At 41.3% G+C, this 17,541-nt stretch overlaps 1 protein-coding gene across 6 annotated transcripts in view; it reads left to right on the forward strand.

The window, feature by feature from the left end:
- Nucleotides 1-17,541, forward strand: part of LOC146497241 (nuclear receptor coactivator 2-like) — a 54,888-nt gene that overhangs the window by 25,591 nt on the left and 11,756 nt on the right. For all 6 annotated transcript variants that reach the window (XM_085140376.1, XM_085140375.1, XM_085140380.1 and 3 more), the window contains 9 exons: nt 1,654-1,764; nt 2,371-2,543; nt 6,922-7,025; nt 8,014-8,191; nt 8,489-8,671; nt 9,762-9,863; nt 10,262-10,402; nt 10,979-11,126; nt 13,598-14,816. In XM_085140376.1, the coding sequence (XP_084996502.1) occupies nt 1,673-1,764; nt 2,371-2,543; nt 6,922-7,025; nt 8,014-8,191; nt 8,489-8,671; nt 9,762-9,863; nt 10,262-10,402; nt 10,979-11,126; nt 13,598-14,816 (2,340 nt within the window). In that variant the 5' untranslated portion in view covers nt 1,654-1,672. The remainder of the gene's footprint in view (nt 1-1,653; nt 1,765-2,370; nt 2,544-6,921; nt 7,026-8,013; nt 8,192-8,488; nt 8,672-9,761; nt 9,864-10,261; nt 10,403-10,978; nt 11,127-13,597; nt 14,817-17,541) is intronic.

The following is a 17,541-nucleotide window of genomic DNA, read 5'->3' on the forward strand; positions in this document are numbered from 1 at the left end:
TTATTTCGCAACACTTACACTTGCCAGCTTGAAGGCTGTGTGAGAAAATGTTTCTGCAGGCCCTTATTTATTTCTTCCCTTATCGGTTTCTTTCTTTTTGTCTCTCTTTACTCTCCATCTCCCTCCCTGTTGTTTTTCTTTCCTTTATCCCTCTATCCTGCCTTTATCTGCACAGTATCAGCCCCACTGACGGCCTGTTATGTAATAGTCAGGTGGTGGGCTGGCCCGTTGAAAGGCCTTAAAGCCCGACTGTCCTAACAGACACTGCCTCTGCTCCTGTTGTAACTGTTGGAGTCTGTCTCATCTGCAAATGATTGTTAAAGATAACAGATGCTTGTCACATCTATTCTGTCAATTTGTAATCAGTATGTCCTTTTTATTACCTCAACTCCAAACCTGTGTTATATTAACAAAAAAGGACACGCCAGTCCTTTGAAAGGCCTGAACCTGAAGCAATTTTTAACCATTTCTTGAAAAACAGAACTAAGCGCCAAACAGCTACCATAACACACATCTGCAATTTGAGTAATTTAAAGTAAAACTGAGGGAGAAATCAGAGAGTTGACCATGTTAGACCAACAAGGGTTTTGTAAGCAGTGTTTTGTAGGTCTAGCCACATGAGGTGACCATATGGTGTAACTTTCCCTGCCAAGAAGTGTTTAATTTAAATGCCTTTCCACCTGTCTATACTTTGCTTCCTTTCGGTCTTACCCAATTCTTTCAAGATGGCAAAAATATTCTTTAAACAACTTGGCTGTCGTCATTATGACTGCTAGTGAACGCCTTTGACTCAAACACCATAAATGTTCATGTAAGAACAGTGAATGCCTACATGAATTAGCTGTTTCTAACTTAAGTAATTATTGACACCTACTGTATTCCCACTGGGCCTCCCACATTGCCTGCGGGCACTTTACAATAGCACATTGTGTTCGGGAGTCACGAGCGCACTCCCTCATTATACAAAATGCAGTGTGTGTAGATCTTCAGCGCATTAACTTTTGCCTATAAATAATGAAGTGAAGTTCATCAAGGAGTGAGACGAGGATTTAGTGTCCACGGTGCTCAGCTGCACTTGTGCTGCTTCAATCTGGCGCATCGAGGTTATGCCTTTGTTTATTGAGATTTACTGTAAACACTTTGGATACGTTTGAAATCACGAACACATAAATGTCCAAAGGACTCTACAGTTTTTCAAGCTTGTACTCTTGCTGTGAGAATGTAAATATTATGACAGGCAGCTCCAGTAACTGATCTACATTTGTATTGCTTAAACAGGTCCGTGGTTATTATTCTGTTGTACCTTTATATTTGATAGTTGCTGTTTATGCCAAAACATGTAACTTATGTTTTATTTTATGGTGATTTTAAATGAAGTGAAGCCTTCAAGCCACAGTTCTCCAGGCAGGCAGCTCCATCCGCACCGCTACATGCACTCATAACGTGTCTCACATTCCTCGTGTCATATGGAGAGCATACTCGGTCTAAATTCTCATCCCAGCCTTCTTCAATTTCCCAATAACCCCAGCATCCACCTGTACACTCCAGAGGGCTATGTGTACGCATTATTTACCAATTTTATATGTAACAATGAGCACGCTAAAACACCAAACTCTAACTACAACCTGCACGGGTTTGCTTTTCTGCCTCCAGGTGCTGATATCTGCTGAAGATGAGTAGTGGGAGGGGGGACACCCCAGAGCCCCCCAGAGGGGGAGACTCTCTGAAGAGGAAGGACTGTCAGTCAGACCTCCTGGGGCCCAGGTAAAACCTTTATCCACCACACACAGCCTCATGATACACTGTAATACATAAATGACAATAACAATTAATCAGAAAGCCTTATTACTTCCTTATAGAACACTTGATTATTAATTATATAGCTCCTCATTTTGGTTGGTTAGATTTTTGACACATTATTAAATAAATAAGTAAGTAGTTATAAATGGCATGGTAGTTTATGGCTCATTAAGAAGAAAAGGGAGTGATTAATGTGGGTCACTATAGAAAAATGCTGCTGCAGCATCTTTGTATACCACAAGTTGACTGAATGAACTGTTGTTTGATGGTACGCTGCAGACTATAATGAGGACACATTGATGTTGCGTTGGAGGTTAAGAACTTAATTTTACTAAGTGTCTCTTTGTCTCCGAAAAGAGAAGTAGTCAGTATGGAGAGCATGCGAGTAACTCTCGGATATGTAGAAACATTTTTGGCAACTCAGTGTAAGATTACTGCACGGTGCAGCAAAGGCCTCGGCTGTTATATCACAGCTATATTATCATACAGCGCAGCACCGTTGCAGTTATCGTGGTTTTGACTTCATTAGTTTCTTTCAATGATGTCGTCATTTCCCTCCTTATCCTCCAGCCCTAAGAGGAGCACTGAGAGGAGAAACCGGGAGCAGGAGAACAAGTACATCGAGGAACTGGCAGAGCTGATCTTTGCCAACATCAACGACATGGACGACCTTAACGTCAAGCCGGACAAATGTGCCATCCTCAAGGAGACGGTGAAGCAGATCAGGCAGATCAAGGAGCAGGGTGAGGATATGCTCTTGTGTAATAATAATAACTAAATGTTAATAAATGTGCTTTGGCAGTTGGAAAACCAAAGACACCCAGTTGTTTTTGATTTGCCAGCGTTCAGGGTGTTTGTCTGTAAAACTTCTCAAATATACATTTACAAATAAGAAGAAAAGGCAGGGGATCCCCCAACATAATTACAAACAACAGTCAAACAGTCAAAACTAACTGCTGGTGGAGCTGGAGGGAACGTCTGGCCATTACCAAAGTCATTAGAATCTATCCTCTTGTGACAGTTCCATTCAGTGGAGGCTAAAGCCAGCCTGCTAGCATTTATAATTAACGACTGAAGGCAAGAAAAGCCGATAGCTAGCTGAGTCATGATGAACAGCTCATTAACAAGGGCAAGCAAAGCCACACACTCGTTTTTTGACTTGTCAGCATTTCCGTTTTTATCTTTTTGGTCGTTAACCAGTTTTACAATTACAGAAATTTACAAAAAGTCACGATATCTCCAAAGTACAACACTACAATCAATGGAGAATTTCTAGCAAAAGATGTTCCTGTTGTGAAGAAAAGTACCAAATCGCAGTTAACCTCAAAGTTAACTCGCACACGTGCTGAATAGTTTCATCTGCCTTAATTACGACAAGTTTATACACGTTAAAAAAAAAAACGAACTCCTAACGTCCCCAAAAAACTCCCAGACTTGGTAGGAGTTACTTTAGAGACTACTGATAGAAGCCCTGAAGAAGAATGTGATGAAGACAGTTATGAAAAAGACCATGTTAGCAGAAATTGTATTATACAAGTGTAATAATAAATGTTTTAAGAATAACAACTACTCCTTTTGGTGAAAACCAGTGCCTGGAAGTGTCTAAGAGAGAATCTGTTCAGCAATCAATTTTAATGAGTCCAGATGAGTTGAGAAAATTTCACCTTCTAAGGAAAGCAGGAAGTTCAAGGCAGATCAAACTCTCAGATGACAGTTTCATAATCAAAGAGAGTCTATTCATGTTTTCACAGTCACAAACATGGAACAATTGCCTGAGGAAAGCGTTGCCATTGGAAGTGAAGAAGCATAAATAATATTAAGTCTGTAACAACTTAAGTGCTGCAAGCACATAAACTGAACATGTAATTATTGAAATGGCTTTCTGCTCGTCTTATGTGTTTAACTTGTACAAAGGGAAACCACACTAATGACAACTATCAGCACAAAACTGTCTTTTAGCATAACTTTAACACCTAAGTCTTGAAAAACAAAAAGTCTGGCTCCGTCCTGCGTGTAAGTCCCCATCTTCTAGGACCTGCAGTAGACTCGACAGACCGATGCGGAGAGAGGAAATGTGAGTGTAAACACAGACTCAATAATGACAATGTGTGTGTGTGATGATGGTGAGACAGACAGACAGAGGCAGGGCTGTTATGTAACACTGACCAACATGATGTGAGTCTTCAGAGGAAAGCGGGCAGCCCTGCCTTCATCACAGTCTCACGACTTCTTCAGCTCCTGCACGTCTTCCCTTTAGCCCTCTTCCTTTATCTCCCAACCTTTCTCACCACATCTCAGTCTTTACCCGTTGCTTTTTAAAAACATGAGTCCCCCTTTTTACAGTGTCATTTCATTTTAACGCCACATTTTTCATCATCACTTCTTCCCTCATTTCTTCATCCTACCAGGTTCATTCCTTTCCTTTCCTTTCCTTTCCTTTGCTTTCCTTTTCTTTTTAATTCTTTTATGTCCTTATCTCCTTTTTTACCCTTCCTCGGTCTACTTTAATTCCTTTCAGTCATTTTATTCATGTTTTTCTTCTCTTCTTTTCTCCCTTTTGTTTATTCACTCTTTCAACCTTGATGTAATTTTATCCTTCCTTATCCTCGTCTTTCTCCTCTTTTCTTTCCCTCCCGAGCTTGCTTTACCCACTCTTTTATCTTCTTTTTCATGTGTTTGTCCTTTCATTTCTGTTCTTTTTTATCCTTTTTTCTTCCTTGTATTTTCTTCTTTCTTCTTTGTTTGTCTTGTTTTATACACTCTTTTATTCTTCTGTTATTTTCTATATTTTCCTTTCCTCTTTCTGTTAACCTGTTGTATCTTTCATGTCTCCTACACAGCCTCTGTCTTATCTCTGTACTTCCACTTTTTCTCTCTTTCCCATATCTTTATCTCTTATCTTTGCTGGCTTCATCACTCATTTTGGCCCCTCTCCTCTTTTAGTTCCTGTGGTCAGCCACTTGGTGTCCATGTGTCATGGCGCAGTTTGCATTTGAAAACAACAGCTGAATAAGCACACGCACGCACACATACACATACAAACAGATAATACACACAGCTGCCTGGTCAACTTCAGAGAGCCACTATTGTCTGCATCTTTTTGACCTGCTGAGGTCGATTTCACACAAAAGTTATGAATTCAGACAAAAAAAACACGTCACATGTCACCTGATGAAAAGCTCACAGAAACAAACAGGTGAGAAAATAGCATTGTACGTACCCATTCATGATAGTCAGGCGACAAGGTGTGTTTATGTTCTTTGGCTCACAGCTCATATTTACACTTACTGCAGGGTAAAATTCTAGATGATGAGTATTTGTGTAGTGAGTGTGCACTACCATATGAGTGTGCCGTGTCCTTGGTTTCTCACTCAGATGCAAAAACAAAAAAACAAAACAAAACAACGCTCTGCTTAAGGCTCCACAAAGGGGATTTCACTAACCAGCGGGTGACATCCATCTCTATGTTTAGTAATGACTTACTGTAAGCAATCAGTTGTGTTGGCACTTAATTTCCTGTCCGTTACTCAATTAACCAGTTAATTATTTCAAATCTCAGCTTCCTAAGCTAAATAAGCCAGTGCAGAGGATGGGTTTGTTTTAAAGAGTGTTAACTAGCAATGGAAAGGGTGTAATCATCATCCGTTGTCCACCAAGATATTTGGAAATTCTGCATTTAATACATGGCTCTCCATAAAGAAAACTGTTCTTTTCTATTCTGACACATTTTTGCGGCCTGCTTTGTTTAATGTAAAACATATATAACCATATATTAGACATTTTATATTCATTTAGAAAAATGGAATCTCACCCACTTGATGGGAGATGGATTTTTTTCTCACCCTGCTTTGTTTAGCTGAAGTTGTCTGATTATTCAAACTGCTGCTTAAGGTGCTGGCTTGAATAAAGCTGTTTAGATCTAATGAGCTGTGCGTTCGTCAATACTGCAAACTGCATTATGTATAGTACACGGCTGTTAATATGCAAGTTTGACTGCTAGTATTGAGGGTTTTTGCTGTGATGTTTAGCTTGAAAGTTATTTTGATTATGTAAGCTTAATTTATAGGCAGTGGTATGCAGAATAACTCTTTTGCTTCTTCGTGCAAATTGGGGCTTTGGGGTCCAAACCTGAGTGCATAAATTGATCGTGTCAACTGGAGTGTAACATATTTATTGATTTAAAAAAAAAAATGCTGAGTATTATTGTAATACCCTCCAACGTGCACTGCAGAGCCACCCCAGGCTCTCTGTGACAGGGTTTAAGGCTGATGACTCTGTACAGCTCCGGTCCCACAACAGGAATGTCAGCTATGTGGTCTAATGGGGCCATGGGAGGCTTAACAGTCCAGTGGTACAACCAGGGAGGAGAGTGGAGACTGGCCTCTAGTATGGCTACGAAAGTGTAAAATGTAGAAGGCATTAGAGTAGTGATACCTGCTGCCCGCGACATCCCCACCACTGAAACCTACACAAGATCGTGCTGCTAGAAGATTGGTTTAGAGTTTATATAAGCACAAGGTTAGAGTAAGGACTAGCCAAAGAATGTAATGTGTGAAAGGTCTTGGTGTACATAAAAAAACACAGTCTCTGAGTGGGTGTGTGTTTGCCTGAAGGCTTCATCATCACAAAAACAATACTGTCAGTGTTTTCTGTGAAAATAAAATACCCACTAAGAGGGAGAGCTACAGTGAAAGCTTCAGTCTGACAAGATAGTTTTCCAAGAAAATGAGCAGATTTCTCCGATACACATACTGTGAGCTGGTTCATTGGAAACAAGCTTTCCTTTTGATGCTGCTGACATGCTCCATCATCAATGAGTCATGCCTTCATTAAATAACTTAAAGTGTGTCGTGCAGTTTTTTTCTTGATCTGTTCCCTGTTGGATGGTAAAGGAATGTAGGGTCTTTTTTATTATTGTTATTACCTTATCAATACTTTTAATATTGATTAGGTGTGTCACAGTAAGTGTATACTGAAGATAACTATGATTTTCTACAGATTTTTTTGCCCACAGTAACATCGAGGACCGCAAATCTCAAGTCGTTACAGCCTTGCGTCGAAACCATTGAACAAGAAGATCTTTCTTGACTCGGAGATGAAATTTTGTCACGTGTGTTACAGAAAAGGCTCCGGTGGCCGATGCAGAGGAGGTGCAGCAAGCAGACGTCTCGTCCACAGGCCAAGGTGTTATTGATAAAGACACTCTTGGGCCCATGATGCTGGAGGTGGGTTCAACCAACAGTTTGTGGCTACAATACATGTGTTGGGGGGAAAAAATGACAGCCATGACAGTCATATCAGTAATAATCAAAACAAGCTATTTGTAGGCACGATGGTAACACCAAAAAGGATTACTGCTTTTGTTGCTGCTGCCAAAACTGAGGACAAGTGAATAGTTTCAATTCACTAATCTAGTGCTTCATAAATTTATGTACTGTGACAATGATTATGAGAGCGTCTCACTGGTTTCTGATGCTATCGTCACAGCAGTTGAAATAGGGCAAAAATGCAAATGCTAAAAAAGGGAGATCTGACCTCATTATGGCTGCAAATATTTCATGTACGTTGACAATTTAGAGCATCTTCCTGCAGCGACACAGAGTGATAAGAGTTTCTGTGACAAACTCTAATGCAGTCATCCAGCCTACTTGAGTGTGAGTGTGAGTGTGCGTATGCACGGGTATGTGACGACGTATAACATGGGACCCGGTGAGGTATAAATACCTTTGTGAAAAGCCAGATTAGAAAAGGAGGGGCGGAGCCTGACCACACATACAGACAGGCTATATATAGCGTTCACCAGCAGCAACGCGCGCCGAGGTGTCGGCCTGGAGTCTGTAAGATAAACAGAATTCAAGCAACATCTTTTTTCCATTATATTCTATTCTGCACCGGTGTCAGGATACCTTTGTGTAAACATGGGTGTGCTAAAGGAAAAAAAATCACAGTCTGTACATTAAGGTGGAAAATGAAAGAGAAAATACACAGAAAATCACACGGCGGTCACTGGGATGTGCTGCGGTGCCTCGAATCATGCTCGGTATTTGAGAATATTAGCATTTATTTGTAGTAGATATCCATCTAAACTTTAACTGAGTTGTAACGTGAGTCTCTCCCAACTTGTCTTCTTCCCATTTTCCCTTTCTTCCCCTTCATGTTTTCTGTTGGCTCTCTATTTTCTCTCTTTCATCCCGTCTTCACATCCACCTTCAGGCCCTGGATGGCTTCTTCTTTGTTGTCAACATGGAAGGCAACATAGTGTTTGTGTCGGAAAATGTCAGCCAGTATTTGCGCTACCAGCAGGAGGAGCTGATGAACACCAGCGTCTACAGCGTGCTGCATGTTGGAGATCACACCGAGTTCATCAAGAACCTCCTGCCCAAGAGCCTGGGTGAGAAAGTTATTGACTTTGGCAGCACTGAGAGAATCTTCACTTTCTTTTTATCTTACAACTCGGCCATGTTGATAGAAAGCAGAAAAAGTGATTGGTTTAGATCATTTTTCATGTTTTGTAATGGGTTGTGGCTAGTAGCTTACTGTTGGGACCATTTCCTGCTTTGCGAAATGAGCTTTTCTTGTAGCTTTTTTATCTTATATCGAATTTGTTTGATGCTGCAGTGTTTATGTTGGAAATTTAACATGCTCACGATGTCTCCTCTTTGTTTTGGCATCTCTCCCTGTCTCTCAGTCAATCATCGCGATTCGTCCAACAGGAACAGCCACACCTTTAACTGTCGCATGTTGATCAACCCTCATGCTGACGGTGAAGCCCGGCTGGCCTCGGATCAGCAGGAGGCGGCGCAGCAGAAGTATGAGACCATGCAGTGTTTTGCTGTCTCTGAACCCAAGTCAATCAGAGAAGAGGGGGAAGGTATTGTCTCTCCTTATGCCAGTGTACTTGTGTTTTTTGTCACTCTTTTCTGTCCTTTTATTTTTCTCCTTTTATTTTCTCAGATTCACTCGCTCATTTTCCATTTTCGCTCTATCATGATTTTATTCCTCGCTTCCTATTTGCAGTCCCCGTCTTTATGTCTTCTTCTGTCTCTGCTGATTTGGTCCCGTTTTTTGTTATTTCTCACCATGTAGTAGAGTGACTTTGGCCCTTTCACTTGTGTGCACATCTTTTACACTGTTATTTCCTTTTTTTTTTTCTCCACCACCCAGTCTGTGTCTTGACTTTCTGTCACTTTCCTATCACTCTTACCATCCTGGGTCTCCCAGTCTCTTGTGTCCTGTCCTCCTTCCATCATCACTTCTCTCTATTTTCCCTCCCATCCACTGGAAGAGACTAATTAGTGTGTGGCACTTTGTCATCTTCCCATCTGATCTAATCACACACACATGCACATTAGGGAAAAGAATCTGTCTGCCAATCTAATTTTAGATGTCTGACAACCAGATATTGTGCCAGTGTCTCCCACGTCAAGAGGAGGATATCTGGTGGACGGAGTGAAGGCTGCAGGTTGAGACTGAGATTTAGGTTGATGTGTAGATTGACTCTGACTGAGAGTAGCGCTGACATCGATGTCGGGGGTGAGGTCACAGTTGTCCTGTTTGATTTCAGTGCTGAGGTGAAGCTGTGGGTGTGTTTGATGTTAAGGTTGTGGAACAGACAGGGTTAACAAAACGTCTGAGAGTAAAGCTGAAGCGGCTTTAGTATTCGATCTAGGCTGGTAGAATGATGTGGGTAGGAGGTATGATGCCCCAGCCGAGGGGATGAGGATACACCTGGGAGTCACACTATTACATACACCTGTACAGTTTAACACATTCCAGTTTTTAGATGTTTATAACATTCAGTTTTTCACACATTCACCGACGCTGTATCGACTACATTATATTTTGAGGTGCTTCACTATCGAAGGTTACTAAAGCTATAAGAGCCTTTCATTCGCAGTCCCTGTTGCATTAGAAGCAGGACTTATTCTATAATGTAACCTGTTTATTTTTCAATTTTGCAGATTTCCAGTCATGTCTCATCTGTGTGGCAAGAAGAGCCCCTGTCAAAGAGAGACCTGTGATGCCCACGTATGAGAGCTTCACCACACGCCAGGATCTTCAAGGTACATCCGCAGAGCTAGGTCCTGGGTTAATATGCTGTATAATCTGTGGTAGCTTGCCAGCATAAAATACAATAAGAATATGTTGTTAGTATCTGAAACAGCTTCAAGTCAGCCTGGAAATGATGCTACTGTCCTACTCAAAGACATTATTTATACCTGGCTTTCACCATTGCTGTGCTGGTGTGGAATCAGACCACCACCAAAAATTTTGATCGCTTCTAAAAGCAAATTTTAGGTAGCAAACGATGAAATAATTTCTGTTGGAAGAAAATAAGAGCAGGCATCTGTGAAATCCGCAGATGTTGCGGTTCCATCTTTGGGTCTATATGTATATTGATGCATATTCTAAAACATGACTAGTAATCTGCAAATATCAATGTCATATTTTACCGATTCAGGTAAGATCACGTCACTGGATACTAGTCAGCTGCGGGCATCCATGAAGCCAGGCTGGGAGGACCTGGTTCGACGGTGCATTCAGAGGTTCCACCTGCAGAATGAAGGGGAAATGTCCTTCGCCAAAAAGCACCATCAAGAGGGTAAAACAGTTTTCTTCACATTCATCAATCTGCTTCCTTCCACTTATACAGCTCCAGGTTGTAAGTGGGGATAAGCAACGGAAAATGGTCTTCATAGTTCATAAACGAGTCATTTTAAGCCAGGACATGTTCATTTTACTTAATAGAAAGTTTGAGTTGTCTGTGTTTAAATCTTAGGAAATAACATTTTCTCTTTTATTATCATAAATATCCAAAAATGATAACTATTGGTCCATTTGCACTTATCCAATTTTGGGTTGCAGTGGTGCTTTAAACTGCCAGCAGGATTAGTCACAGGACTAAACATACAGATAGACAACCATTAACACTCACACCTACAATTTGGAATCGCCAAATAGCCTGACCCATGCACGTCTTCAGACACACAAATAACAACACAAAAAGGCCCCAGTCTGGATTTGAACCCAGGTGCTATGAACCCACCTATGCTTTTCTGTATTTTTTTTGTTATCTCTGCTACCAGAAATTAATTCCCTCTACCAGTTTTACTCAGTATTTATCATTCATATAATGATGAAACTTGATTTATTTATTTTTTTGTTGGTTCCCTTCCAGTGTTGAGAAACAGCCATGCGCTCAGCCCTCTTTACCGATTCTCCCTGGCTGACGGCACCATCGTCTCAGCGCACACTAAGAGCAAACTGGTCCGATCTCCAGCAACAAATGAACCACAGCTATACATGTCCCTCCATGCCCTGCAGAGGTACCACTCACTCTTTCTTTTCCTTTTGTCTTCACTACACGAGACCCAGTGCCCTTTATGTTTCATTAACTTATTGTTTTGCTGAAAAGAAGATATGTTGCATTTTTCACACAAAAGATTTTGAGTTTCTTGCTCTGAAATATTTCTTTTAGATTTAAGACAATCATTGTAAAGTTTAGCGCTAAGGTTTATCTTGTTCTAATTCCAACAAAAAAAAATTGACAAGTTGTAGTAAATGTGTAACTACAACCAAATGTAAAAACATATGGTCAGAATAAGTGACAATTATGTCACACACATAAGACTTGAACAGTTGTTCAAATCACTACTTAAAAGCCTAATTTACAGCAGAAATATACTTGATTGGTACATCTGGTACATAAATTACTTTTGGTCTCTATACCATTTAAAAAATAAATCACCTGTTTAAATTGTAGGTTTAAAATTTGTATCATTAAGCATGTGGCTCCATCTCCGCAAATTAAATCTCTGAACCTGACCTCTTGTTTGACCTGCTCTGTTTGTGCCTGTGCATTGTGCACACCACTCAAATGCTGCAGAGACAAAGGACTCTGCCCTGAAAAGCTCATCTTCCCCAGCTTAAGTACTCCCAGGCCTGATTGCTGAGTGCTGCTCACTGGCTCCGCAGAGAGATAGGCGTTACCTAAGACAGAGAAGAGAGCAACACAGTATACTCACACAGCAAACAACAACGGGCCTGCTGGGGCCTCAAAAGTGCCCTTCGAAGGATTTTAAAGCAGTTAGCTTGGCTCTCTGCTGGTTTAAAGATTAAAAAGTCCTGTCCAAGTATGTCATTTCTTCTTTTGGTGAGTGGAATTCTTGTACTTCATTAATGTGTTACTTAACATCTGTATCTGTGCGTGGCAATGCACAGATACTAACGCCAGCAACCAGACTTGCTGATATTCCACCTTTTTGTCCAAAAAGGTCTGATGGTGACACCCAAAATGCTAAAATCAAGAATGGGAGAGTCTTTCCAGATTAAGCTTCATATCTGTCCTCCAGTCAGAGAAAACCTTTAGATTTGAGGAGTTAAGTCATATGATTTCTTGTTTATGAATCTTCTGATCACCCTTGCAGCTGCCACTTCACGTCATCCAAGTGCCAAGTTTTTCTTTTCCTTATTCAAATCAAATTCGTTCCCCAAATTGCCTTCATCCATTCAGAAAAAGCGACATACTTATTTTAGTTAAAACATTCCCTAACAATTTTGGTCATTTTCTTCCTCATTTGGTTCTGTAGTTTGCATTGTAAACAGAGAGTCTCTTATACAGAGTTGTCATCGTACGTTAAAGCCAAAAGTCACACGAGAACTACCAGCCAGTCCAGTCCACAGTGCCCTCATTCCTCCTTCCCTCCACAGGGAAGGATTGCGACTCTACCAACATCCAAGTGCTGATATGAATGCTCAAAGTCTGGGTTTGGACAGTGGTCAGAAAACAATGCCAGGACTGTTACCCAGAGTGTTTGTGGATCAATGGCGAGAACTTGCCCTTTTTACTTCCACAAGTTTCACATTGAAAATTATTGCACTAGAATTCAGCACAATGAGAGCTTTGTGTGTTTGGTGGAGCTGAAGCTGATTCGTGTTTGAAAGTCTCCCTCTGTTACAGTTACTCCCTCTGTCCCTTGTTACTATGATGTTTTCTCACTTGTGTATACTCGCAGACCTACTCTGGTTGTTTTACTTTATGGTGTACTCTACTTAATCCTTACATGTGACATCGTTATCACTTATTCCAGAATGTTTTGGACTTTGGACTAAAAGACGGATGCCTCAGTCTGTAGGCTCTGAAACTCAGAATCAAAGTTCGTTGCCTTTCTGTTTATACCATCACCACTGACAAATCTAACTGGATAAGATGTGATTGAATGGGCATCTTTGAAGATACAATAATATACTTTTTTTTGATCTGCAAAAGCTGTATTCGAGTGTGATCAACTCTACTACGTCTTCACCAGGCAAATGTTTAACATGAAAAAGGGCAAGGTGCAGGATACTAAGGCACCAACACACCGACTTCCTTTTCAGCCATTCGAAAAAACAGTTCTCCCCAAGATGACACTCCAAAAAGAAAAATACATGCAGCAGGAAGGAAGGGGTCTATATTTGAATGCAAACACATTGTGCAAAATTCAAAAGACATTGGTCACTAGAAAGTGTTGGTCAGTGGAATCTCCCAGGGATGATGGATTGCACACAATAACTGTAGGTGGTATAATAGAAAATCTTATTTGGACGTTTATATCATTATAATAGAGCCTGCTTCACGTTAAATCTTTATTTTCATCTCTTTTATGTATAACTGTGTGACATGTGGCTTGTAGGTTTTATCCCTATGTTTTGTCAAGCTTTATCAGCTCAGCATACACACTGAGTCTGCATATCTACATACTGACAGCACATAACTGAATAGGTCTCATTCTTGACTGTCTTCTTTTTCATCCAGGGAAAACGGCAGCATGACTGCAGACACATCTGCCAGTCAGGCTATGACCAAACCAATGACCCCAACCAGCATGAGTGTGTCTTCTCCTTCCCCTGACGCCAGTGTCACCAGCAACACACACTACGCTGCCACAGCCTCCGGCAACCTTGGACGTGGTTATGGAGCTATGTCAGGGCGAGCGCCTACGCCTCAGGGAAATAGCCATGCACAAAAGCTGGGCAGCCCTTTAGCCTTGGGAAGCCCCAGTATCACCTCAGGGGCCCAAGGTGCCATGTTGTCTCCTCGTCATCGCCAGAGCCCCAGCATGCCAGCTAGCAGCAGCAGCTGTAGTAGTCCGCATCTCCCCCAGCACCCCCCTGGCTCTTTCTCTCCTGCAGCCAGCCTCCGATCGCCAGCCCCTGTGTGCAGCAGCACAGGAACCAACCAAGGGTTTAACTCTCTTAGCGCACTGCAGGCTCTAAGCCAGGGCCACAGGATTTCCCAGGGACTCAGTGAAGGACAGCACCCAGAGTCCCCTGACAGAAAACCAGTCGGCCTTCAGAGCCCTCTTCACAGCTCCAACCCCGGTAGCCAAAAAGCCAAGAACAATATAAGCTTAGAGGTTGACCTATTTGGAACTTTTCAGGAGCAAGACCTTTTGACATCCCAGAACCAGGAAGGTGATCAGGGGGAGGGAAGAGATGGTGACCGGGAGAGCCTGGGTGACCTTAGTGATGCGCCAAACCAACTTCTGAACACCAAAGGCCATACCAAGCTGCTCCAGCTGCTCACAACCAAGTTGGAGCCCTCTGATCCCTGCTCACCAACGGGTGCTTTCGGAGATGACCAGCTCTGTAAGGACCAGCTTGGTGGTGTAGGTGGGGTGGGACATAACAATCACTCCACCTCTTTAAAGGAGAAACATAAAATTCTTCACAGGTTGCTGCAAAACAGCACCTCGCCCGTGGAGTTGGCCAAACTAACAGCTGAGGCAACCGGAAAAGATCCCATTGGTCCAGAGTCGGCCTCCGGGGACAGCATGACCGCTCTGGGTGAACTCTGCACAAAACAGGAGCCAGGGAGCCCCAAAAAGAAGGACAATGCATTGCTTCGCTATCTCCTGGACAGGGATGATAACAGCATCCTGGATAAAGCAATCAAGATAGAACCTGGTGAGGGACTGAAGCTCTCCAGCGTTAAGACTGAGAAACCAGAAACAGGCTTTAACATGGAGCCACAGGTCAGTAATTTATCAGGCAGATTTATTAACTACTGGTTTGGTAGCGTCAGCTTGTTTTTTGTTTGCCTTGTGTGCTCGGTTCAGTTCCGTTTAGTTTTTAAATACTTTTTTTTAGGTTTCAGGTGGTGAAGCTCAATTATTTCCATGTATTTTCAGTTCCTTTGTTACATAAAATAGCCTTAAATATTACAGCTTTCACGTTTCAGTAGTAGTTGTCGTAGCTTCCTGCTACAATATGATGTCTTTACTACATGTAACATCAAAGTCATCAGCTGTTTCTCATTTACAACGAGCACATTGCTGATTAATTCTTGCTCCCTCCAAACAGGCAGAAAGACAATCTAGTGTCGATCTTTTTTACCTTTTACCTTAGTCGATTTAAAAATACTTTCAAGTATCAGCCTGAGAAAACAGCACTTTTAAGTCATAGTCATTGTTACAGATGCTACACAATCAGAGGCCTCAGTATTTGGAGTTTTTACTAACTACACAGGGAGCCCTGAATCCCTCAAAATGAGATGCATCATTGTCTAAGCAACACATAACGCTACATTTGTTTTAATAGATGATTCAATTTCTTGGGAAAACTGTATTGTTAAAAAATCTTTGTAATTGCTTAAGGTTCACATGAACACCTAAAAGTAAGAAACGTGGTCGGTGATGCTCGTTTGTTCTGTGAGATCCGTGTTGAGTTCCTCTTTAGACAGCCAATGGCACACTGCCCCCCACGCTCCCAGAAACACAAGATGCCCTGGCAAAGAAAGCAGAGGAGTACTGTTTAAAGGCTTAGGCATATGTGTGAGTCAGTGTGTGTGAGCGAAGAACAAGGGAAACCAATACTGTATGGGAATGAGATTTCAAAAACACTGCACAGGTCTCCTGTGTGGTGTCTGTGTGTGTGTGTGTGTGTGTGTGCAGAGTTGCAGTTTCGCTGGGAAAGTTTACTTACTGTGTTTGAGGCATATCTTGCAGGAACAGCAGAGGAGTTGTGTTGCTATGGATCAGCACACATGTAGGTGTGTTTGCGTGCATTTGTATAAGTGTGCACGGCTGCATGTGTGGTGTGCCTGAATGTTTAAAAATATCCATATGTGTGCACATCACAGCATCCTAGAAGAATAAACCATGATGTCTGCCACCAGTTAATAGACAACTTTATAGATTTGTTAGATTTGGAGGGTAGAATTTTTTTTAAAATAATGTTAAATCCCATGAACATTTTTTAAACGTTTATTCCAGGAACCAAATGGGCATCATCAGAATAAATATTACATATGAAAACTTTACCTCAGTGGATGAACATTTGTCAGTGGACCTTGAAACAATGGTCAAAGTCTATCCATCTCTGGTGAGCATGTGTCACTAGACCTGAACTGGACTTGACAGTTTGTTTAAACATGCTTTAACAATTCTGTGGTTCATCACTTAGACTGTATTGAAAAGATGGACACAGTGATGTCACCCACAAATTTGGGGACTCCATTTTTAAGCTTCGAGATGAGCCTCATTGTCACTGTAATCTGTTTTTAAACTACATGTTATGAGCAGATGGTGGAACTAACTGAAAAAAATTAGGAATACTGTACACCTTAGCAATCACAAAATGGCACACGTTAACTTGCTTCACTGAGTATTTAGAAATAGCTGTTGACACCACTAAGGAATGGCTGACCTCATTAAGGAAATGTTTGTTTTTGTAAACAGGACTTGTCCTCTTCTGGCTATTAGAATGACTCCAGGTTTAACTGGCACCTGAGAAGCACATCCTCCTTTTATAGACACACTTTATGACTTATCAGGGATATGTAAACTGATCAACCATAAATCCACTGACATGTGATATTGATATGTTTTTGGTTATTATATTGACACCTGTTCAGGGGTGTGGTGTACCAGGAAGAAAGTGAGCAGTTAGTTTTTGAATTTATCAAGTGTAAAGATCTGAGCGACTACAGAGAAATCCTCCTCACAGTTCACCTCCTGTTTCCTTATGCCTAGTGGATCCAGGTTAATTAGATGTATGCTAAAATAAACGATAACTTCAGTAGATTTTTCATATTAGATGTGTAAGACTAGAGCATCTCCCAAACAGCTCATACGGTGGGGTGTTGCCGACGTGTGGTGATTAGCAGCTACCAGAACTTGTCCATTGAAGTACAGCTAGTGAGTCAGGAGCTGGGTCTGTTGACCAATGGAAATTAAGGCTTGATCTCATGGCAGACCTACTGTAACAGGTCTGCTTAAAGTTTAGGCTAATAGCAGACACCCGCAATTTTTAGCATCAACATGTAATCATTTGCCCACATTAATATTATGTATGTGGTTTCCTTCAAGTGGTTAAAAATTGCTAAACCCATACACATCATTGGTTTCAGTGTCGTAACGCTCTATCCTGCTGTTATTGGTTAGTTAGTAAATCTGTATTCAGTTCAGATTGTTGCTTATTGACAAGGCAGGCGCATTTATGGTAAAAGTAAGCTACAGGAAGTGGCCAGTGGAAAATGACTGAAGTTCAGTCTTTCGGAGAGTAGAGGCACACCCATTAGCAGTTGTGTATCTACTACAGTTTCTGTGCTATATTACATATGAGCACCATGCTAACAGCTAGCAAGACCACAAGAGTTATAAAGCAGGGTCTTATTACAATGTTATGAACAGCTGAACTTCTGAAATAATAAAAATAAATATATTTTTTCATTTACACATTTTTTTTTTCTTTTTTACC

The sequence above is a fragment of the Neolamprologus multifasciatus genome, chromosome 18 (assembly GCF_963576455.1).
Source record: "Neolamprologus multifasciatus chromosome 18, fNeoMul1.2, whole genome shotgun sequence".
NCBI classification, from domain to species: Eukaryota; Metazoa; Chordata; class Actinopteri; order Cichliformes; family Cichlidae; genus Neolamprologus; species Neolamprologus multifasciatus.